This window comes from Amblyomma mixtum, chromosome 4 (genome assembly GCF_055824585.1).
Source record: "Amblyomma mixtum isolate Tamu chromosome 4, ASM5582458v1, whole genome shotgun sequence".
NCBI classification, from domain to species: Eukaryota; Metazoa; Arthropoda; class Arachnida; order Ixodida; family Ixodidae; genus Amblyomma; species Amblyomma mixtum.
The window spans coordinates 108,712,777-108,736,651 of NC_143015.1; the positions used below are offsets into that span (position 1 = coordinate 108,712,777).

The 23,875-nt window shown below is 47.5% G+C and overlaps 1 protein-coding gene and 2 long non-coding RNA genes across 12 annotated transcripts in view; 1 reads left to right on the forward strand and 2 right to left on the reverse strand.

Moving 5' to 3' along the window:
- Window positions 1-23,875, reverse strand: part of LOC149347789 (uncharacterized) — a 50,732-nt gene that overhangs the window by 21,104 nt on the left and 5,753 nt on the right. For all 3 annotated transcript variants that reach the window (XM_089587456.1, XM_089587455.1, XM_089587457.1), the window contains exons 2-3: window positions 4,242-4,403; window positions 442-542 (exon numbers count right to left, since the gene is read on the reverse strand). In XM_089587456.1, coding sequence (XP_089443582.1) covers window positions 442-542; window positions 4,242-4,263 — 123 coding nt within the window. In that variant the 5' untranslated portion in view covers window positions 4,264-4,403. The remainder of the gene's footprint in view (window positions 1-441; window positions 543-4,241; window positions 4,404-23,875) is intronic.
- Window positions 10,907-14,882, reverse strand: LOC149347792 (uncharacterized). 2 transcript variants are annotated; one of them, XR_016292655.1, is made up of 4 exons: window positions 14,607-14,881; window positions 14,150-14,218; window positions 13,571-13,635; window positions 10,907-11,042 (listed from the first exon to the last, which is right to left on the reverse strand). It is a non-coding gene; the product is annotated as an uncharacterized LOC149347792 (long non-coding RNA). The 2 variants fall into 2 exon arrangements; XR_016292654.1 differs by lacking the exon at window positions 13,571-13,635 and having other exon boundaries at window positions 14,607-14,882.
- Window positions 19,350-23,345, forward strand: LOC149347793 (uncharacterized). 7 transcript variants are annotated; one of them, XR_016292662.1, is made up of 9 exons: window positions 19,350-20,152; window positions 21,074-21,130; window positions 22,281-22,436; window positions 22,499-22,560; window positions 22,627-22,667; window positions 22,750-22,811; window positions 22,876-22,950; window positions 23,015-23,071; window positions 23,205-23,345. It is a non-coding gene; the product is annotated as an uncharacterized LOC149347793 (long non-coding RNA). The 7 variants fall into 7 exon arrangements; XR_016292658.1 differs by having other exon boundaries at window positions 22,627-22,811; XR_016292659.1 differs by having other exon boundaries at window positions 22,750-22,950.

Consider the following 23,875-nt stretch of genomic DNA (forward strand, 5'->3'; position numbering starts at 1 on the left):
CTTGATCTCATACGCCCACCTAATTTTCTGCCGCCCCCTGCTACGCTTGTCGTCTCTTGGAATCCACTCTGTTACCCTTAAGGACCAGCGGTTATCTTGCCTTCGCATTACATGCCCTGCCCAAGCCCACTTCTTCTTCTTGATTTCAACTAGGATATCATTAACCCGCGTTTGCTCTCTCACCCACTCTGCCCGCTTCCGCTCTCTTAACGTCACACCTATCATATGGTCCACCGCGCTACCATTATACCACTGTCTGTCATTAATCCTAATAGACTGCGCCACTCTGTCTGAAACACAAGTTCATTGTACAAAAGTTTGCATCCGCTAGCTTAAGTTCAAGAGGCTGCTTTGCTCTGCGAGCGTTGTGTTGTGTGTGCGTTTACGAAGTTCATGCTTCATGAGCGTTTAATGTCCCATATTTCGCCGCTGTGCACTCACCGAGAAGATTCTCGATGCATCTGCGGTCTCGCCGAGTTGCACCGTCTCGCCGCCGAATGACAGAGCTCGAAGGGTACCGCATCCAAAGGAAAGCCGCAGTGCTACAAAGGCAAGCGAAGCGAGTGTTTTAAGCCTAAAGCAACGCATCTGATAAGGAGCAGAGATAGGCTAAGAACTTACTATTAAAAGGACTGTTCCTCAAACTGTCAACCTACAGCGGCACGAGCATTTGTGCCGCTCAACCTACGAGCGGCACGAACCGTGTCACTGCGCATCAGTTCACTGGTCGAGAGATGGACAGCGTCCACAAGAACCATCCGCGCAGAACCATTAACCTGGGCGTCACAAGCCCCACCGGTAGCTGTGTATGAAACAACCCCCTGCAAGGAAAGTGACGCATCGCTTAAACTGCACCACTGCCGCGTACTGGTACGAAAACACACCCCGAGATATATCAAACAGAAGGAGTGCTTGCGCCGGAGGGATCTCAAGCGCTCTTGCATTGCACTCTGAAGGGAAGTTTTGGTTTGGCTTGAAGGTTTCATTCCAGCAGAAATTGAAGTACAAGTAGTAAAAAGTGACAGTTTTTGGGCTTAGGTCTGTTGAGACTCCTGAGGCGAAAGGCGTCATAGCCCCGTCGCACAAGATGTTTGCAGCACTACGCAAGGTAGAGCACTCTCGTCCAATCAGGATGGTGCGCACTACATTAGTGTGTTCCTACTCGCCTGTCACCCCGCCATTTGCTGACAGGTGGCTCCATCCATGTGAAAAATGGCGTACTAGTAGTTAGCTTGTTTTTACGTCTAGCAGGTGCGCTTCATGTCTTGTTATTCTTTCATCTGTTTTTGAACCAGCGGACACCCGTTCGAAAGGGACTGACTGGCCCCACTTTTTTCTTTTTTTTTGCCGCGACCTTTTCGTATCAGTTCCTCTCTTGTTATGTCACAGTTATTTTCAATGTTCATGTCTAGTTTGGTTTATTGGGCTTTAACGTCCCAAAGAAACTCAGGCTATGAGGGACGCCGTAGTGAAGGGCTCTAGAAATTTCGACCACCTGGGATTCTTTAATCTGCACTGATATCGCAGAGCACACAAACCTCTAGAATTTCGCCTTCATCGAAATTCGGCCGCCGTCGCCGGGATCGAGCCCGCGTCTTTCGGGCCAGCAGCCGAGCGCCGTAAACACTGAGCCACCGCGGCGGGGCTGTTCCTGTCTAGTGTATATAAATCTATTTCTTCCAGCGTTGTCACTACACTGTTTATGCTAGGTCGAATGCAGGCCGGGGTAGCCGGATGTCGATGGTGGCGGAATGCAAAACATCCCGATGCGCTGCGCGAAAGCCAGCCGCGCACAAGCGGTCAAAATTTATCCGGAGCACGGCGTCTACCGCATCTCATGAAAAATGATGGGGTTCTCATTTTCGTTACCCTCACTGCGACAGTACTGAATGGTGCAGACATTCGCAAGCAGGTTAGCACGTTAATAGAGCTCATCTAATCGTCCTCATCACAACTCCATTCAGCACTGCTGGTTGTGTCGTCCTCTAGGTTGACAATAGCCAGTCCTTGGTCAACAACATCGTCGATGATGTGGTCTAGTTTCCTCAACACATTTTCCTCATTGATAACATGCTGCTCGTAATACTTCTGTTTCTTAGCAGTCACTTGCATGATGCCGTGCCAAACCAGAGGCTCCACGTCTTGGAGCTTAAAGGTCTTAAAGGAGCTTAAAGGAAGTAGCGCTCGTCCTTGTCTGTTCCTTCTTCGTCCTTGTTGTCTTAGCGCTTGAAAAATGTTAAAGGTCTTGTTTTGACTGCTCACGAAACCCTTGACATCACTCCAAACAAGCCCTGTCGGGTTCACTTGGCAGTGGTAGGGTGGCAGGCGCACAACGAGATGGCTAGCAGCTTTGGCGATGCAGTCCACACGGTATCGGTCCCCACCTGTGTTCACGTTGTTGACAAGCTTCATGAGCTCGGCCTTAACCATGTCGCTGCTCCACGCGACGCCTTGTCCGGACTGCCAAGTCTGTATGCCATTTTTGAGGCTACTCCACCGACGCACTCTATCCTGCTACACAGAATGATATGGCGCGTTGTGCATCACTGTAACGCTGCCTTCGAGAACAACATTCGGCCCGCCTTCAACGTTTGTGTTGTTTACTGGTAAAGCGTTCGCTCGCTCACTTAAGTTAGTTTTGCAGTCCTCTTGGTGAGCGCATTTGTATTTGAACTACCCCCGCTCTTGACTCGAAGCACTTCAAGAAGCCAACTGCGATCGTTTGCCTGGGAAAACAGCGCACTGTCTATGTGGGGCACACAGGCGACACAACTGACTCGGCTGCCGCCACGTTGGAAAATATGGACGCATCACTACCTCCTAGCAGGCCTCCGCAGAGCTGTGTACGTACGGGATATGTCAGTAGATTTCATCAGTGACTGAAGCACTCTCTACCATTTAAATCTACGAGCCCAAACTATGTTTTCAGTTGCTGTGCTTCTGGTTTCATTAATAGTCCTACACTGCTCAAATATTCGAGGGACGATTTCTTGTGTTCATGGAGCCCTGATTGGACGAGAGAGCTCTACCTTCCGTAGTGCTGCAAACATCTTGTGAGACGAAGTATTATATGGCGCCTGACATGGACTCGTGACCTTCGCGCATGCAGCGTGGCAAAGCACACCGCAATTAGGGGTCTCGAAACAAGATAAATGACAAATATCTTGCATCAAAACTGAGGACCGCCAAAACAGGACACAATCTTGAGGGAAAAAGGACAAACCAAACTGAAACAATAGGAGCAAAATACATTGTCTGCAAGAAACATCCAACAACCAAAGGTACAAGAGATCAAGGTTTGACTCAGCAAATAAAACTGCAAATGAAAGCGAGTCAAGATAATTTAAGATTAAGCTTCACCATCGTCCATCCAATATTGCCTGCCTCATCTATAGTTAGAGCCTTTAGAACCGACATGATCATAGCGTCACTCAGTCACTCAGGAGATGAACTGCAAAGCATGATCAATGAGTTAGGCAGGCAGAGCAGTACGGTAGGTGTTGAAGTTAACATGCAGAAGACCAGAGGAATGTTCAACAGTCCCGCAAAGGAACAGCTGTTCATAATTGGCAGCGAGGTGCTGGAAGAGGTAGGGGAATACGTGTACTTAGGGCAGGTAGCGGCCGCTGATCCGGATCATGAGAGGGAAATAAATAGAAGAATAAGAATGGGGTGGAGCGCATATGCCAGGCTCTCTCATGTCATGGATGGCAGTTTATCAATATCCCCCAAGAAATGTATATAACAGCTGTATCTTACCAGTACTCACCTACGGGACAGGAACGCGTAGGCTAACGAAAAACGCAGCGAACTATGTAAAGAAAAATGATAGGTGCAACGTTAAGAGACCGTAAGAGGTCAGAGTGGGCGAGGAAACAAACGCGGATTAATGACATCCTAGTCCAAATTAAGAGGAAAAAATGGGCTTGGACAGCGCATGTAATGTGAAGGCAAGATAACGGCTGGTCCTTAAGGGTAACGGAGTGGATTCCAAGGGAAGGCAAGCGTAGCAGGGGGTGGCAGAAAGTTAGATGGGCGAATGAGATTAAGGAGTTTGCGGCGGATACGGTGGCTGCAGCTGACAAAGAATAGGGTTAATTGGGGATACACGAGAGGCCTTTGCCCTTAAGTGGGCATAGTCAGGCTGATGATGATGACGATGATCATGGCGCTTAGGCAGAGTAGCTTAGGAATTGCGCTTTGGCGGAAAAGAGGAGATAGCTGAGGTACCCACAACTGACCTAGGACATCTTTTGGGAACATCTTAAGCTTGAATCCGTGGCCTGCAGGCTCCCCCCTCCAGCTGTCCTGGTCTATGTTGTTGGTCTCGGCCAAGGCAGCGCGAAAGCGTTGTTTCGCGTACGGCAGTTCTTAATCCGGCTTTCCTTGCTGCCCTGCCACGCCTGCAAACAAGACGGGTACAAGTGACGTCACAACGAAGACATGTGCTATTGACAACACTGCCATTGCATGACCCTCATTACACCTCACACTGATGTGAAAATATGGTTGCAGTTCGGCAAGGTACGAGTCCTCAATCGTTTGTTCAGTTATTACTTGCTTAGTATTCTTTATTTTACGATTACTCCCTCAGGAGTTTCATTTGCATTCGAATGTGCTGAAAAAAAAAACTGCTTGGACAAGCCTCTCTGCGGGTGGAAGCGAAGCCAGGCATACAGGGTGTTCCTGCTAAAATAAATGAAGTTTAAAAGCAAAGAGTATGGTGTACTTCTAACCGAGGCGAATACATCCAACTGAGTACTGTTAGTAGTCGCTGTTAGATGTCCACATCATATTTTTTTTCAGTGAGCATAACTCATTATTAAGTATGACTAGCTAAAGTTTTAACTACTTGCTTCATGAACAAAGTGCAGCATGAAAGTTGCAGACAGCCTTGAAAAACAAACAGCTGGAATGTTTACAGCAAGGTTTGCTTTGCTTCGCTTTTTTTTGGGCCCTGTAAGAAATAGCCTGCGAAATAGAAAAAAATAGCTGTGGCTTAGCTCTGGTTAAGCCTGAGTGATTGCGAAAGCAATAGCTCCCTGGCTGCGCTTGGCTCTGCTGATGGTTTGGCATGGCTTCGCGTTTTGTGCAACTAAATGATTTACTCTGGACACAACATGGTTTCTAGTGTTTGTTTATTCCAATGAACACGCTTTGGTGGTCCGTAAAGTAATGACTCTTGGTCTGAACACTGGTAATTACATTGAAACTACTCTCGCTCACTGAACTTGTAGAACGCCACCGGGCTCGCCATTCTGCTGCATATCCGCGTTGCTTAGCCAACCGCTCTTGCCTTTCCTCATCTGTCTCCTCGGCACGACGCCGGCGTTTGCGCGCATCACATCGCTCCAGGGACGCCTTGTACAACTCCTCAGAGATGACCAAGGGGAGCGCGCCTGCGGCGCCCCGTTTATCCTCTCCTAGCGAGCGCCCTCACGCGGCGGGCTGAGGAGGCCGTCACGTGGTAGCCGCCGCGCCGAGCGAAGGAACGACTACGGCAGAAGAGACGAGTTGGGGCCATGCTCTCCTCTGGTCGTGACGTCACGCTGTCACGTGGTCGTGCGCCGCAGCTGCGCCGGAGCGAAGGAACGACCTCCACCGACGGCAGAAAAGTGCTAGCAGGATTGCTTTCGCAATGAAAACACACCACGGGACAGCATCGCTCCCGTGCATGCTCTCAAAGAAGTAGATCGTCATCTTAGAAGCGCTGTCCACGATGGGCGTTGGAGTTAGAGGTGGCCGCGGGGGATGCGTTGTTTTTCGAAAGTGAACCCTCGTAACGCGTTGCTGTCAGACCGCAGCGGAAGCGGCGGCCATAAATGTGCATCGCGCGTCTACGGGAGGTGGAACGAAAATCTGCTTCCCCCAAAGAAGCTCTTCAGACTTCCAAGAGATGAAAAGCTAGCTATTCAGTATTAACTAGGTTGGCTGGAAATACACTGGGCAGGCAAGGCCAAGCGACTGACTCCAAACGGTACTGTCCATTTCGCTCGTGCTCAACGCCCCGCCTTTTTAAAAGCCTCGATTTCCTTCAGCTGGGACCCCGTGTAACGACCAAATGGGCCGGTACCAGCCGTACGTGTTCAACGTATGTTATGAGTTAACATTATCTCTATTACAGTGATCGTTAGTGTCACAGTCGTCATTATTTTTCTACCTTTCCACACATAGACGCGCATGAAGAGAAAGCCACCCCATGAACATGGCACACTCTTCTTTCCTGGAGCCTGTCCGAGCGTTGCCGCGCCTCCACAGTAGCTGGAAGACGCCCGCTGCCCGCCACCGGAGCCGCTCCCCGAATGTGCCGCTTTCAAGATGGTCGAACAAGAACTGGTACAGCGGGCCGGTGGAGCGGCTAGGCATCTCCTGCACGATATGAGAGAAAGAGAAAAAGAGACCTCAGCCACCAAAGAGGGAGGGGAAGCTATTTTGCCAACGCCGATTCGATGCTTAGGTGCGTATTTCGAGACTGTAAAGCAGCGAGTTGTAGCGAGTTCGTACAAAGTGAATTCTGGAAGCATACCCAGGCAGCACGCCAAGATTGTACCAACAATGGCTCATTGTTGGAATACAGTGGCATCAATATTGGGCTGGCATTGGCATGGGAGCACATTACTACATTTTCCAACCTTGGCCCATACTTCATACCAAGATTGTCCCATTGTTCAGCCATTGTGGCACTGCCAGCATGGGCATATCACTGGCCTTTCCACTCAAACTTCATTGGTCCTGCGAGTATCAGTCCAATGTTCAGCCATGCTGGTACTACCACTATGTACTGAACATCAGCTATTCCGTTAATGTCCCATTGTTGATGCCAATATTAGTCCCATGGATAGCCATTCTGGCCCTACAAATATGTACTGAAATAACCCACTGTTGATGCCAAGATTGATATGTTCAGCCATTTGGCACTGTCAATGCAGACTAAGCACAGGCTTTTCCATTCATGACAGTGATGCATACAACCTGTCACATCAGTGGCTTAAAGATTGGCATGCCACTGCCCTTTTCTATTTACGACTCGCCAGTAAAGCCTATGTTAATTTTTATCTTCAGTGGCCAACATTAATGCAAATGTTCACTCGTAAGCAACCATGCAAATATTCATAAAATGAGACAACCAAAGTATTCATGAAAACATTTATTTTATGAAAAAGTCCAAATAGAATTAATCGTTAGCGGCCGGGAAGGGTGGTGGCAGGGGCTGTAGGGAGGGAGGGCCCTCAGGAAGTGGAAGAGGCCAGGGGATTGGGAGGCACACATGCGGGCAAAGTGCAGGGGGCTGTCCCCGCAATCGCAGGTGGCGTGCTTGGTTGGAGGGGGGAGAAGACTTCGGCAAAGCGTCTCTTCCTTCCATCACATGAACCGGGCAGCCAGCTGCAAATAAAACCTTGTGCCTCTGATGCGTCAAATGCAGTTTTTCGCAAATGGCATCTGCACAGGAAAAGTGAACAAAGAAAATAGACATTATTTCCAAGCACACAAAAATCATGTCCATCATTTTTGAAAATTGTAAGAAAATAAATTCCAGGATATGGCCAATGAGAAAGGCTGTACTGAACGGCTCCTGATTAATTTTGGCCACCTAGAGTTCTTAATTTAAGATGCACCGACATCGCTTAGCACACGTGCTTCTTTGCATTTAGCCTCCAGAGCAACGCAGCTACTATGGATGGTGTTTGATCCCTCACTTGGAATCAGTAGCTGAGCACCTGAGTCAAGAAGGACGTCAGGTAAAAAATATAGTAAACAGATATATTATTACGTGCCTCATAATCAAGGCAACATACAAAACGTGGACACAACTAAACAATGAAGTAAAGAATCACTAGAGGGGCCTCAATCCATTGACACTGACTTGTCGTTGCGATTGACCACCTTGTACCTGCTAAGTGGCATCATAGATGCCCATAAATAGAAGGCAAGTGACTGCAGCTTCTATTACACACCGCAGGTTCGAAGGGCATTTTCAGCTCCAATAAGCTTTCCAAACAATTAAAATAAAACTGTGAAAGCATGTTAAATAAAGGGAACATGAAAAAATAATTACTAAAGCTAGAATTTGTTGCCATCATTAAATACTTGTAAATGAAATCAAAACATACTTCTCTTTTCTATAAAAGGGAGATAACGCATCTGTCCAACTTCCATTTATGAACTGTGTTGCGCTTCAACTGTCATGCACAACAATGAATTTTAACCTGACTCTAAACTCTTTAATGTGGCTTGCAAGGCATGGGGTTTGTCAAGTTGCGAGGACAGTCCACCGCTGTGATATATCGCACCTTGCGGAAAAATTTTACACTGTAGGTGTACTGTCTTACACCTGTCAGTACACCTTACACTGTAGGTGTAAGGTGTACTGTCTTGTTCCCTTATTGCATCAGGCTTGTAGAAGAAATAGGGCTAGGGGTGGGACAAAGGGGTGGTCAAGGATAGGCAGAAGAAATGTTTGCCCTCGGGTGTAAAAGACACGACCGAATAAGCGAGGAAGAGTAGAAAGATATGGAAGGAAAAGAGAAAATAAGGAGAAAAGGACTAGTGTTGAAGCAGCGCCTCCTCTATACTTTCTGTGCCTGGGCGAACGCTCTCCTCAGGCCGTCAGGCGCTGGTTCCGCCGCCGCTCGCGGCTGCCGCAAGGGGGCGCTGTGTGAGTAGAATACGTCGCGCGCGGCGGGTGCCTCGATGCCCGCACTCCTCGAGGATACGAGAAGCTCGGCTACTGCTGATCGGCCGCGCGCAGTACGATTCTTGTTTCTTTTTCAAGGATCAGGCTGGGGGCACTTCTGCCGTGTCATATTCAGCTGCAGGGCCAATTATTACGTTCGCGAAGAACGTTTATTGGTGGTTCATGCTTCACGATATCAGCAACACGACGCAGCCCATACACCAACATTTTCCGGATGCTCGCCAATTCGACGACAGTGCTGATCCGCGGCTTGAATGGCTTGAAGTCACTTTCCCTATGTATTTAGAAGGGCTAAAAAAAAGATCTGGGCATACCCGTGAATTTCTCACAGACGAAACCTATCAGGCAATTCTGATCACTGCCTATTTATTCTACAGTGGCGTGTGTCAAATATCTGCAATAGGATCGTTGCTGAATTTTTGGGTGGGGACGAAAAAGAACTCTTCAGTCTGCATGCTGACTGAAGAGTTCTTTTTCACCCGAAAATTCAGCAGTGATCCTAATGAATCCCTGTTTGGTAGTTTGCGAATGTCATCCGGGTGTAACGACATGTTGGATGTTCGGGCTGCATTGTCACGTCTCGAAAAGCTACTGAATACCGGGATCGCTGCGCGTCTAATTCAGTATTCAATATTGCCCACAAAGAATGGAATGCGCTTCGATGCCAAGACTACCCGCTGACGTCCTTTCTTCTGCGCAACCAACTTCTACTTCAGCTCCGAAGCCTCCTCTGACGTCGACTGTGCAAGGAGCGCCGAAGCTGTCGAGAGCAAGATTGGTGCTTCTGAGGCTTACTACCACAATTTTGCCACAGCACCTGCCGTCGCTTCAGATCTCGGCTACCGCTTATGTGGGCGGTTACATTGCACGAGTTGTTGGCGAGCATATGGATGGCGAGAACTGCCTTACTTTGTGTACAAAGCCGGTTAGCAACCAGCCACTCCTTCAGTTCACCCGCAGCCAAGACCGAGATCGGCTGCTCTATCCGTCAGATCAACTTCTCTTCTTCCTCGACACATTAAGAGCTTTTGCTGACCGCGCCCTGCAGGACGATCAGACCTTGAAAAAGCCTATCACTACATTAGTAGAGCACGCTGTCCCAGCCCTTTGTGCTTCAAAGTTGCTGAAGTGCAAGAGCGATGGCATCGACGAGCTCATGAACCTTATATCGGTTCGTTTCCTGAGGCCGCTTCTCTGCAACTACGCTGTCGCAGACCAGTGGAATGTTTCTGGTCAGGAATTCTCTCGGGGCTCAGCCATCGGCCAACGAAGCCGACACTGGAATTCCAGGAGTGGTATGTTCTAGAGCGGTGGTACGGGTGCGCTGTTTTTTTTTAAAGTGGAGAATGCAGGCATAGCCGACTCGACGACGCCTGTCACGGAAGACTGGCCTTTTGCGTTCCCTCCTGCTCTCCCGCGCGGCGCTCTGAGGGAGCTGAGCGGGTTCATGCGTCCCCTCTGCCCCGTCGTCACCGCGTTGACAAAAGCGCCACAATGATGAGGGAAAGGGAAGAAGTATGCTAGCTGCCGGCCCGTCCAGGTTGCAGAGAGCGGTTGGACAGTCGGGAGGAAATAGGCAGTTGAAGAGGTTGGGTGGTGTGTTTGCGGGCGTGGAGGGCCGAGTTACCGCGCCGAGGCACGCGTTCCATCGCACAAGGCCCGCCGCCGTCGAGCCATCGTCGCATCCACAACCACCCGAACCAGAGTCATCGCCGCAGCCCCCGTATGTGAATTGTCCGTTGGACTTTCTGCTTTTCTAGCTCTAACTTTTTGTATATTACTTCTTTTCATGCCCTGTACGCCTTCTTGTTCTCTCTAGTTGGATTTGTGTGTTCTTTGTATCCCAATCAACCAGTGTACATTCATTGGACGTCCGAGGTATGTCCTTTACTGCATATACGGATATCCGTGGGAGATCCGCCGACGTCCAACGGCTCTCGCACGGACCTCCGACGGAGGTACAAATATAATTATTTAGACTGCCGACAGATATCCATCTCGGATATCCGCCGGCGGATCTTTTGAGGATATTTGCAGGTAATGCATTCTTCACCATTATGAGGCAAGCCAGAACTACAACCACCAATCAGTGCACCTCCCAGGGCCACTGGGCTTATTAAAAGCCCGCAGAGTGTCTGAAATCGGACATACACCTTGCTGTATGTAATCTGCATGAATCTGTAAAGCAATCGACCAAAATGGCAAAGCATATCAGTCGGGATGATTTTATTATGACATAAATGCCGTCTTCAGTCTTCATGAGGAATTCATCAAGCCGGCCATACACAGCAGCAGGAAGGATACTGTACAGACCATGATGAATTTGTAGACAAGCCGGGGACGTCTTCTGCAGAAAACAGTAAACATTAAGTTCAGAATATGTCATTAAAGCAAGCGAATTTGACAGACACCATTCAGTTGTATGCAGTAAGTCCACCGTGCCAAGTAAATTAGTCATCTGCCGCTCCGAAAGCATGTTTACATCTTGAACAACTAGTAAGTTGTAAGCAACAGAGGTGAGAATATTTCTTGCAATACAAAATATTTTGCTTTTCCAAAAAAAACTGCAAAAACAAATGCCAGACTGCAAAGCTTTGTACCAGTTCATGAAAAATGCGTGTACATTGCAAGCTTGAAGGAATTGGTTAGCGCTATAAAAACACGGAAAAGGGATAAACACACAGGACAACTGTTTAATCTCAGAAGAAACATGACTAAATACACACATTTGACTTCATATCATACACACGAGGGAGGAACACACGCGCTGACAAGAATGAAGGAAAAACAGGTAAAAACTATGCGAGCTTACAACAGCCGAAGATTACTATTCTTGAGGTAGGTTAATTCTGTTCCCCCTAACATCACTGAAGGGGAGCTGACGCATTGCTTATCTGGAGCAACGTGCATTGCAAAATTTTCGATAATTTCTCGTTCCCGTCAGTTTCTAGCCCTACCTATTACTTTGGTGTTCTTTAGCAAGGGTATGCATTTACAGTGTGCGAAATGAGGTGCCAGATTCCCGGACTTTGGAAGTTGTTCACTTGATCTTTCGTGTTCCCGGAGCCTCTTGTTAAGGCATCTTCCCGTTTGCCCTGCGTAAGTTTGTTGGCAGCTGAGGGGAATGCTGTAAATGACGTTTTCGTCACACTTTACATAAGTGTTTTCGTGTTTGGTGTTGCACCCAGGTTTCTTTTTGTGGTCTTCATTCTCGTTGACCTTTTTACACATTCCAATGAGCTTATTGGGAGCTGAAGAAACCACCTGGACTCCATACTTGTTAGCTGTCCTCCTTATTCTGTGGGAGATATTGTGAACATACGGCATCACGGCAGGGCGTCCCTCGTAGCTCGTTTTCTTAGTTTTGTGGGACCCAGTAACTTCTCTTAGTAAGCTTTCAGCAGTACAGCAAAGTAACTGCTACGGGTAACCGCTCTCCTTCAATCGGGAGACCTGTTGGTCTACGCTGTGAATTATCAGTCATTCCAGAATTGTAAAGCGAGCTGTAGCTACGTCTTGCCTGAAACCAGCTATAAGAAAATCTTGCCCCCACTCGATAATTCAGAGCGTAGACCAACAGGTCTCCCAATTGAAGGAGAGCGGTTATCCGGAGCAGTTACTTTGCGGCATTGCTGAAAGCTTACTAAGAGAAGTTACTGGGTCCCACAAAACTAAGAAAATGAGCTACGAGGGACGCCCTGCCGTGATGCCGTAGGTTCACAATATCTCCCACAGAATAAGGAGGACAGCTAACAAGTACGGAGTCCAGGTGGTTTCTTCAGCTCCCAATAAGCTCATTGGAATGTGTAAAAAGGTCAACGAGAATGAAGACCACAAAAAGAAACCTGGGTGCAACACCAAACACGAAAACACCTATGTAAAGTGTGACGAAAACGTCATTTACAGCATTCCCCTCAGCTGCCAACAAACTTACGCAGGGCAAACGGGAAGATGCCTTAACAAGAGGCTCCGGGAACACGAAAGATCAAGTGAACAACTTACAAAGTCCGGGAATCTGGCACCTCATTTCGCACACTATAAATGCATACCCTTGCTAAAAAACACCAAAGTAATAGGTAGGGCTAGAAACAGACGGGAACAAGAAATTATCGAAGCTTTTGCAATGCACATTGCTCCAGATAAGCAATGCGTCAGCTCCCCTTCAGTGATGTTAGGGGGAACAGAATTAACCTCCCTCAAGAACAGTAATCTTCGGCTGTTGTAAGCGCGCGTAGTTTTTACCTGTTTTTCCTTCATTCTTGTCGTCAAATGTGTGTATATAGTCATGTTTCTTCTGAGATTAAACAGTAGTTAGAAAGCGCTTCGTCCTGTGCGTTTGTCCCTTTTCAGTGTTTCTATAGCGCTCACCAATTCCTTCAAGTATGTATTTCCAACTCGCCCCAGTAGTAGCTCTTTTGTCTTTTACATTGCAAGACACCACAGCTACTCCCACAGGCAGTCACTTCCACACTGATGGTCAAAAAAATTCAAGTGCAAGAGTAGGGATCCTTACCACATCGTTGCAAGCTAGCTAATGACTTAGGTTGGGCACAGGTACACTCATAGAGAAAAGTTTGCTGGATGTTGATTTTCCGAAAATATTTATTTTTGCATTGCCTCGCCAGGCAGTCAGCTGAAATTTGTTCAATAAGATCGAGTATCCATGTCCCCTCCTGGTTCTAGGCTTTTGATTAAATTGCTCTGGCTAACAGCACAGAGAAAATGTTTCACAAAGAACTCTCATACCACAAATTTTTATCCATTATTGTACAAGTACACTGCAGTATAGCTAGATACCCTCCGCTGCACAGAGCAAACAGAAGGAAAGTATCCGTTATGTGACAGGGTCAAACTTGCACTGTAGTTCAAACTTACCTGAAGGTTGCTGCTGTAAGCTGCAGGTACTGTATAGCTGCTAGCTTAGGTCAGTCACATCCACACTGTATGGACAAGAAAATAAAGTATGAGAGAGCACCTTATACTGCACGTTGTCAATGATGCAGCAAAACACAATCTCTGTCGAAACTACAATGCCCACAGGGTTCACTGATGAATCACGCATGAGGGCACTGACAGCATATTTGATGATCCACAGCTGCACAGGAGTAAGGAAGAGAGGTCTGGTCACAATCCAGGAACATGTGGCTCTAGGGGTGCCATATATGGTCCTGCTATCTGGCTCAGCATTGAGCCCTGTGGGCATAACATGTTTGGCAAAGTTATACCAAAGCACTGCAAGAGCTCATTGCACTCAGTGATTGGGAAGTAAGTGAAAAATGTGACTGAAGCTCGCAAATTTAACACAACAGTTAAGCTTTCCTAAACAACGCTACTGCACAGTGCAAAGTACTGTGTAGTGAGTGGATGGTTGGAGACTTCCATTTGGCAAGCCTAATAAATAAATTAATAAGCTGTGGAAGTATGCACAACTTTTATATGACATTTTCAACCTACCTGTGCTTTCCACGGCTTGGCATAATTAATGTAGGCACCAATACACTCGGTAGCCGGGCCACATCCACACTGCAAAGGCAACAGAAAAGTAAGAAAAACTAAGTCGCGAAGCACTGAAAAACTAACACCGTCCTGGCACTATGCTTTTCGTGCATTCTGTTTCATCGTAATTATGAACCTACGCGCAACTGCCTTAAGATTCACACCATGCAACTACACACCGTCTCCATCCATGGCAGAATTCTGCAGGGGTGGCAACGAATCACCTCCTTTGATGAGAAACGTAGGTCAACTTTTTTTCACAAACACGAGAAACACGTTTGCGGCAGCTAATGCATAGTGCTTGCAACTTCCACTCCGTGGCAAACAAGTAGCGCAACAGAGTACAACTGCGTTAATGCGGTTTAGTCATCCCACAGCAACACCCTGAAAGTAATTTTCAAGCACAGTTACTTACCTCGCAAGTGTTAACACCATGGCCGCTTCTTTCATCCAAAGCAACAAAGCATGTCTCGGCAAGGGGTCAGGCGACACCGGAGCTTTTTCACGAGAGCCTCAGAATCAAACGAACGTCTTTTCGAGCGCGTAGATGACACAACACATTTGTAGCACAGCCAAGCAACCACAGAGCGAACAAACCGCACATTGCAGCAAAAGTAAAGGTCGAAAGGAGCACCACGCGACGAAAACCAACGAGACCATCGCGCCACAAATATTGTCTTGGCTGTTGGCTGATAGATTGGATTGGGTTGACTTTTAGGCTTACCGCTCTGCCGCGGCCCCTGGTAGGAGTTTATTAGGGTTTGTTTTCATGGAAGGCAGCATGCATGGCTACATGCCTCGGTTACCTCGAAGGAGTGCTGCAGGATAAAAGGGCGTTAATTATGAGCACTGGCGCCAGAAAGCCAAGCGATTCGTTTAATTCTGGTTCTTTAACATCAACACCATAGTTGAGTGATCTTAATCAATCTGAATATTAAACTAGTTGGTGGTAGAAATGTGATTGTGTGAATTTTGGCATTGGCAAAATAGAATTTGTTTTAAAATGTTCGTCTGAGGGAAAACAAATTATATATGTCATGTAAGCTCACATCCCAAGAGGGATGTTTACGGATACTCCTCGGACATCCGCCGGCGGATGTCCGCCAGCCATCCAAAAACGAACGTCCCTCGTACATACACAGAATCTCCGATGCGTATATCCGAATATGGACATACGTAGGCATGCCCTATGGACATCCCAGCCTGGCACTGGAGATTCGGACCTTACTCGGATATACCACGGATATCCGTGGTTGACTGGGATTGTCTGTCTCCTACGTGTCGCGTTTCGTGTTTTGTATAGTTTTTCGGCTACTCCTCTGTTTGTTTTTACATGTTTTTGTGTTTTCCTGCATGCGATTAAATATTTGTTTCAAACCCGCAACCCCTTGAGTTCCTTTGGAGTACTGACGCACCGACACACGTGCACCACGCACGGGCTGACCGACCTCAAAAAAATAAATGTTGTACAACGCTCGCTTTTAGGCCACAGGAGAGCGTAAAGCGGCCCCTGTGCCTCAGCGGCTTGCACCAGGCAGCCGGTTGACGGGCGATAGTTGTGACAATAATTGGCGTCCGCGCGACAGGACCGGTCAGCCGCGTGTCGGGGCTGAGGCTCCGAAGGGACTAAGGAGAGGGTCGTGCTAGTGGTTAGATATCCACTGTTTCCTGAGCACGATGGCAGAGGTCGAGTTTGACAAACTGGTCGAGCAGGGAAGAAGCTTCGGCTTCGACGGGAAAGAACTGTTCTCGTGGATTGAGCAGGAGCGTGCTAGGCGCCGAGAGGAGAGAAATGCAGAACGCACTTGGCGCAAGGAGGAAACCGAACGCGAAGCACGTATGAGAGATGAGGAGTTGGAGAGGCAACGAGAAGAATCCAAAATAAGAATGGCTTTACTTGAAAAGTAAAAGGAGGTGTTGTTGTTGAGGCGGGAACCCGCTAGTGTCTCTGGAACGGACTCCAGGTCCGGCTCGGAAGAGAGAGGGGCGGTTAAAGAGAACAAAGTGAACCCGCACAAAGTTATGCCTATTTTTAATGAACAGCGCGATGACCTCGATGCCTATTTGAGGCGTTTTGAGCGCGTGGCAGAGAGCCAAGGTTGGCCACGGGATCAATGGGCCACTTATTTGAGCCTGTGTTTGAGCGGCGAGGCTCTAAACGTTTTTAGCCGGATGTCCGCACCCGATTGTACGAGCTACGACAAGCTGAAGCAAGCTCTGATGCTGCGATTTCGGCTGACCGAGGAAGGATTCCGAGAGAAGTTTAAGGGGGCATCGCCCATGAATGGAGAAACGTGCTCCCAGTTTGTGACTCGGCTGAGGAACTTCCTCGAGCGGTGGGTAGAGCTTTCCAGCACCAAGAAGGAGTATGAGGCTTTGTTTGAGCTGATGGTGGAGGACCAGTTCCTTTCGAGCTGTGCGGCACCGCTGGAGCTCTTTCTTAAGGAGAAAAAGGACCCTACCCTGGAGGAAATGATAGAAAGAGCGGAGCAGTACGTGGACGCTCACGCATGGGAAAATTTTTCAAAACTTGAAGCGCCAAAAAGAGATGCCGTCCTCAAAAGGGTTAGAGCCACGAGGGAGTGGTAGCGCTGCGGAGGCGGACGCCACCGAGGAAAATGGGAGAGCAGCTTCGCAGACAGAGAGGATGACCAGGCAAACGCCGTGGTGACGAGGGGGCAAGCCCGGGAGAACGGAAAACTAAGGGGACTGAGAGTGTCGGTCAACTCTGAAAACGTAAGCCGCGAAGACCTATGCCAAGAGCAGAAGCGTGACCCCACGCTGCGGGCATGCTTTGACCGAGTGGATCGGATGGTACACAGCAGAAAGGGGGATAGCTACCAGTTTTTCTTCCAAGGCGGAGTTCTCCAACGCAAATTCACGTCTAAATTTGGAGGGGAAAACATTCAAGTGGTCTTAGTAGAACGTTAAGTTGGGCGAGTTGGTATAGGTTCATGGTTGAAAAACAGCGCACAAAAGACTAGACACAAGAGTAAAGGCGACGACAGGACAAGCGCTTGTCCTGTCGTCGCCTTTACTCTTGTGTCTAGTCTTTTGTGCGCTGTTTTTCAACCATGATTCAAGTGGTCATTCCCAAGAAATTTCGGACATCAGTGCTCGAACACGCTCACGGCAATGTAATGGGAGGACATCAGGGCCCCAGAAAAACAGTGCGCAAAGTTCGAAGTGAATTTTTCTGGCCGGGACTGCAGGCCGACGCGAAACGTTTTGTCATGTCCTGCGGCTCCTGCCAGCGATCCACTCCCAAAGGCCACACACGAGAGGCACCCCGTGCGAAGGTTCCTGTCATTGAGACGCCCTTTCAGAGAGTGATAACGTCAGGGTAGACTAATGGGCCCAGGCGGGTTGTTTAGATTGCTGTCACACCCTTCTAGTGTCAGTTTTTTGTGTGTGTGTGTGTGTGTATGTGTCCGCTGTCTTGATTACATGCAGTGATCTTTTGTATACCCTTGACTGTGTCCACTGTGATGACGTTGTGTCGTAATATAAATGTAAGCTGTATGCTGTTACGATGTGACACGTGTCATGTGATGCCCGGATTGGACTTCATGTGGACGTCGACAGTGAGTGCAGTGCGGTGCGCGTGAACTGACAAGCGTCCGCGAGATCGAGTGCAGATACTCTTGCGTGTGTGAAGAGACTGTCGTGACTGTGCGGTGGTCAAATGATTGAATAGCCGCTTGTATGGCTGTAGGTTGTAACATGTACGCCACTTTTGAGTGCTCATTGCTTTTTGTGTGTGTTTGTGACGCGGAACAGTTAAAACCTTTTTTCCATGTTCTCGTTGTTGATAGCGATTTGGCGTTGGTCTGTGCCTAGCAAAATATTATGGTATAATATTCTTTAGTGGGGGGCTGTGTCACAGACCAGTGGAATGTTTCTGGTCAGGAATTCTCTCGGGGCTCAGCCATCGGCGAACGAAGCCGACGCTGGAATTCCAGGAGTGGTATGTTCTAGAGCGGTGGTACGGGTGCGCTGTTTTTTTTTTTAAAGTGGAGAATGCAGGCATAGCCGACTCGACGACGCCTGCCACGGAAGACTGACCTTTTGCGTCCCCTCCTGCTCTCCCGCGCGGCGCTCTGAGGGAGCTGAGCGGGTTCATGCGTCCCCTCTGCCCCGTCGTCACCGCGTTGACAAAAGCGCCACAATGATGAGGGAAAGGGAAGAAGTATGCTAGCTGCCGGCCCGTCCAGGTTGCAGAGAGCGGTTGGACAGTCGGGAGGAAATAGGCAGTTGAAGAGGTTGGGTGGTGTGTTTGCGGGCGTGGAGGGCCGAGTTACCGCGCAGAGGCACGCGTTCCATCGCACAAGGCCCGCCGCCGTCGAGCCATCGTCGCATCCACAACCACCCGAACCAGAGTCATCGCCGCAGCCCCCGTATGTGAATTGTCCGTTGGACTTTCTGCTTTTCTAGCTCTAACTTTTTGTATATTACTTCTTTTCATGCCCTGTACGCCTTCTTGTTCTCTCTAGTTGGATTTGTGTGTTCTTTGTATTGTCTGTCTCCTACTTGTCGCGTTTCGTGTTTTGTATAGTTTTTCAGCTACTCCTGTGTTTGTTTTTACATGTTTTTGTGTTTTCCTGCATGCGATTAAATATTTGTTTTAAACCCGCAACCCCTTTGAGTTCCTTTGGAGTACTGACGCACCGACACACGTGCGCACCACGCCAGTCATGGGCAGTATCGAAGATACATGTATCTTCGATACTATCTTTCGATACATTTTGTGTATCGGTATTAGGTATCGCGTGCTGAAAACTAGAGTATCGGAGTATCGGTATCGAAAATACATTTTTAGTGTATCGTGTATTTTACGATACTCGATACAAAAAAAAACCTGTAAAAGCGCTCGCTCAGGCGGTAGTACAAGACGGGCGGCAGCACCTTCGCTGCTTTTTAGCTAACTCCCAAGCTACCACTTCTGGATCAGCGTTTTTCGGAGTTGGAAATGGATTCAGCCGCAGGTTTGACCATCTTTTGAAGATGAAACCGAGTGCAGAAGAGGCAATAGTTGCTGCTGTTCTACACCCCTATTTCAAGTTGGTTGCGAGCAAAAATGAAAGACTTCCGCCGTCATGCTCAGAAGCTTACAGAAGAAGCTGTTGTCGACTATGTCAGCACAACACCCCAGTCAACCACGGATATCCGTAGTACGTACGATTAAGATCCGAATCTCCAGTGCCAGGTGGGGATGTCCGTAGGGCATGCCTACGGACGTCCATATCCGGACATACGCATCGGAGATTCGGAGTATGTCCGAAGGACGTTCGTTATCGGATAGCTGGCGGATATCCGCGGACGGACGTCCGACGGGTATCCGTGAATATGCCTGTAGGGATCTGAACTTACATCACATACATATTTTGTTTTTCCTCATACAAAAATTAAAAGAAATTCTATTTGCAAACGACAAATTCAGCCGATCAAATTTTTATACCGGCAATTAGTTGCATATTCGGATTAATCAATTAACATCACTCGAATATGGTGCTGATATGAAAGAACCTGAATTAAACTAATTGCGGGACTTTCTGCGATCAATGCCCTTTTCTCTTCCAGCATTCCGCCGAGGTAACCGAGGCATGCTGCCTTCCATGAAAACTAAACTCCTACCAGAAGCCGCGGCAGAACGACAGGCCTTAAAGTCGATCCAATCCAATCCGTCAGCCACCAGTTCCGTCGCGGGCGGCGCGGTGCCCAACAGCACGATCTTTGCGTAGTTTTTCGTGGCATCGTGCTTCTTCCAACCTTTATTTTTGCTGCAGTATGCGGTTTGTTTGTTCTGCGGTTGCTTGGCTGTGCTATAAATGTGATCAATCACCTATGCGCTCGTCAAGACCTTCTTCTGGACCCGAAGCTGTCGTGAAATAGCCCCGACGTCGTACTGCACCCGACTCTTTGTTGCCTCGGATGAAAGAAGCGGCGTGTTATAACTTGCAAGTAAGTAACTATGCTTGAAGATTACTTTGATGATGTTGCCGTGGGATGAGCAAAGTGCTGTGGAAGTTACAAGTACGATGCGATAGCTGCCGCAAACGTGTTTGCCCGCGTTCGCGAGCCTGTCGCGAAGCTCCGTAAGCCAGTGCATCGCGCCTCTCTCGTTCTACACTACGAAAAAAATTGAGACGAGGTGTACACGTGCATGGTGTGAATCTTGAGGCAGTTTTACGTAAGTTCTTAATAGCAATAAAACAGAACGCACGAAAAGGATAATGTCGGGGCTGTGTGTGTTTTGCAGTGATTCGCGACTGATTTCTTATTTTCTTACTGTCTTTGTGGTGTGTATGTGGCCCGCGTGCGTAATGTATTGGTGCCTAAGTTATGCCATGCCATGGAAAGTGCAGGTAGGTTGAAAATAATGTAAAATTCGTCTACCTTCACAGCTTATCGACTTGTGTCAACATTAGGCTTGTCAAATGGATGTTTCCAGCCATCTACAGCACAGTAATTTGCGCTGTGCAGTAGCATTGTTTTGAAAACTGAAGTGTTCTGTTAAATTTCCGAACTTCAGCCACATGTTATTCACCTATTATCGCTGCGTACTAACTACAATGAGGCTATGCAGTGCATTGGTGTAGCTTTGTCAAATATAAGGCTCAGTGCTGAGCAAGGTAGCAGGTCCATATATGGCACACCTAGAGATACATATCCCTGGATTGTGAGCAGACCTCTCTTCCTTACTCCTGTGGAGCTGTGGATCATCAGATTTGTTGTTAGTGCCGGCTGGGTGCTTCATCAGCGAACCTTGTGAGCGGGCTTGTTTCAACAAAGGCCATGTTTTGCTGCATCATGACGTCTACGTTATGTTGACAAAGTGCAGTACAGGTTGCTCTCTCATATTTTGTTTCCTTGGCCATGCAGTATGGATGTGACTGACCTATGACCTATGTTACCTGAGAGTACAGCAGCAGCTTACAGGTAAGTTTGAACTACGGTGCAAATTTCTTCCTTTCATATGATTGATACTTTCTTTTTCTTTGCTCTGTGCAGTAGAGGGCATCTGGCTATAGTGCAGTGTACTTGTACAGTGGTGGATAAAAGTTTTCGGGATGCGAGTTCTTGGAAAAAAATTCTGTACTGTGCTGTTAGCCAGAGCAGTTTAATGAGGGGAGATAGATGTTCGAACTTATTCAACAAGTTTCAGCTGACTGCCTAGTGAGGCAATGTAAAAATAAATATTTTTCTGAAAATCCACGTCCCACAAACTTTTCTCTACTGAGCCTTGTGTTAACCACTAAGTCATCAGGTAGTTCTCAGACGTCGTAGTTATTTCTTTAACGTGAAATCCCAGGTGGCTCGCATGTATCTCCGTGAAATGTAATTAACCGCCACATCATGAAAACCAGTCGATGGCATTGGCTGGAGGGCTTTTGTTGAGGGGCATTCGCTGCTGCATTCTTGAATTGCATCCTACTATAGTGCCAAAAGTTCATATTAGATGAAGGGAACATACCAGCCTCTGTTATGTTCCACTACTTCTTCACAAGCTTCTTAATGAAATGTTCTTGCTTAATGCGTGCAAAGCTGTTAAACTGTCTATTTTCAAATTCTTCCAGCCCTAACACTCCTGACTGTAAATTGTCCCACGCCGATTTTCTTTGTGCCTTTACAAGTCTTTTTTTTTTTAACTTCATAGCCTGTTTGAAAATTTATCTTCATTATTACTATTTCAGTAATATGCAGGGAAACATAAATGTAGTGTTATCTTTTCTCATGCAACCGGTGGGAAAAGAATTGCGTGCTCTCGTGTTTTGTGTCTTTTTTTTCAGACCTTTGCAACCCGAAGGTAACATACCTCTGCAAGCCGTGGTTGGCACGGTGACATTGTAGATTATTAGCTTGATTTTGTTGTGTGTGCTATATGCATTGTAAACTCTTGTGCACCTCTTATCTCATCATAGAGTTGCATTACTATGTGGCAGCAAGGCTGGAGAAACTATGGGTCAAAATTATGAAATTCTCTTGATATTGTCTCTCATTAATGTTTTTACTTACAGTATCTCGCACTTAAATATTTGCTTAACCTTTCAGTAAAAGTATTCTATTTGTGTTTTGGTTTGTTTTTCAGAGCATCCCTTTTTGGAATACCAAGTTCAACCATGAGAGTACTGCCTGCACGCAGTAACCTTTCCTATTGCATGAAACTTCTGCCGGTATGACGTGAATAGCCTGTTGTGCTACTGTTCTGCTTTAGCAGGTTGCAATACAGAGCAGCAGTCTACATGTAAGTTCGTAGTGTTAAAATTTCCAACTCCACAAATGCATTTTTCACTTTTTCCTTTGCAGTGTGTCTGTGGATGGCTCGTGAAATTCATTGTTGCAAATGTGCCACATCGTAGTGTGAACAGGTATGTATTAGTTGCAGTGTAAGTGCATGTTGCTCACTATCACAGCCTGTCCACTTGTTCCCTCAGTATTGCTGCACGGACGTGGCCAGCCCATTCAGAGCAACTATGTAATAGTTTGCACTACAAAGCAGCAGTCTACATGTAAGTTCGAAGTATGTTGAAATTAATTTTTCATCTTTTTCTTTGCAGCGTGTATGTGGACAGCTCGTGCAATTGATTGTTGCAAATGTGCCACATCGTAGTGTCAACAGGTATGTATTAGTTGCAGTGCAAGTGCATGTTGCCCACTCGCAACCTGTCCACTTGTTCCCTCAGGGTTGCTGCACGGACGTCACCAGCCCATTCAGAGCAACCGTGTTGTAGCTTGCGCTACAGAGCATTGGTCTACATGTAAGTTCGAAGTGTGTTGAAATTATCAGCTCTCCTCATGCACTCTTCATCTTTTCCTTTGCAGCACATGTGTGGACGGTTCATGCAATTGATGGTTGCGAATGTGTGACATAGTCAGCAGGTATGTTATAGCTATAGTATTTTTATTATGATCTTCAGTGGCAGTATCTTGAATTGCAAAAATCATGTACCCTTTCAGTGACAGTGTTTTTGCATTTTTGTTTGTTTTCTTGGGGAAAACTTTTTTACAACAGATTCAACATGAGAATACAACCTGCATACAGTAACCCGTCCTATTGCATCGGACCTCTTCCAGCGTCAAGCATGAAGAATGCCTCTTGAAGGTTGAAAGCATGCATTAATGCCTTTAATAAAATTGTTTGATTTTACGACAACTTGCTTTGTGTTTGGTTGCTTCCTATAAATATATGCGTACGATGAGGCCTGTGCCTGATATAGAACACTTTGTGGGCTTGTATATAAACTCATTTAGTATATGACAGTTATATTAGTGGCTGCAGTCACCAAGGCCTGCAAAATGCCAATGTCCTCTTTAGATCCGCGGCGGATATCCGCGGATATCCGTATCGGATGTCCGTGGGAGATCTTTTTAGTTATAAATGTACCTCCGTCGGACGTCCCTCGGAGATCCGTCGGAGGTCGGCGGATCTCCCACGGATATCCGTACATCCGTTAAGGGACGTACATCGTACGTCCGCTGGACGTACGGTGGTTGATTGGGACAAGCCGCGCATTCTCAGAAGGCGTTAGTGAAGCTTGTGGGTTTCTACGTGGACACAGGCCACCACCCACCGCGGGTTCGAGCTTCGCGCGAGCCAAGGGCCCCGATCAGCCGTCACCACACACACACTGGGACACCGCGGCGGCGCACTCAACCTCCGCTGGGAGGAGAGCGATTCGCCGC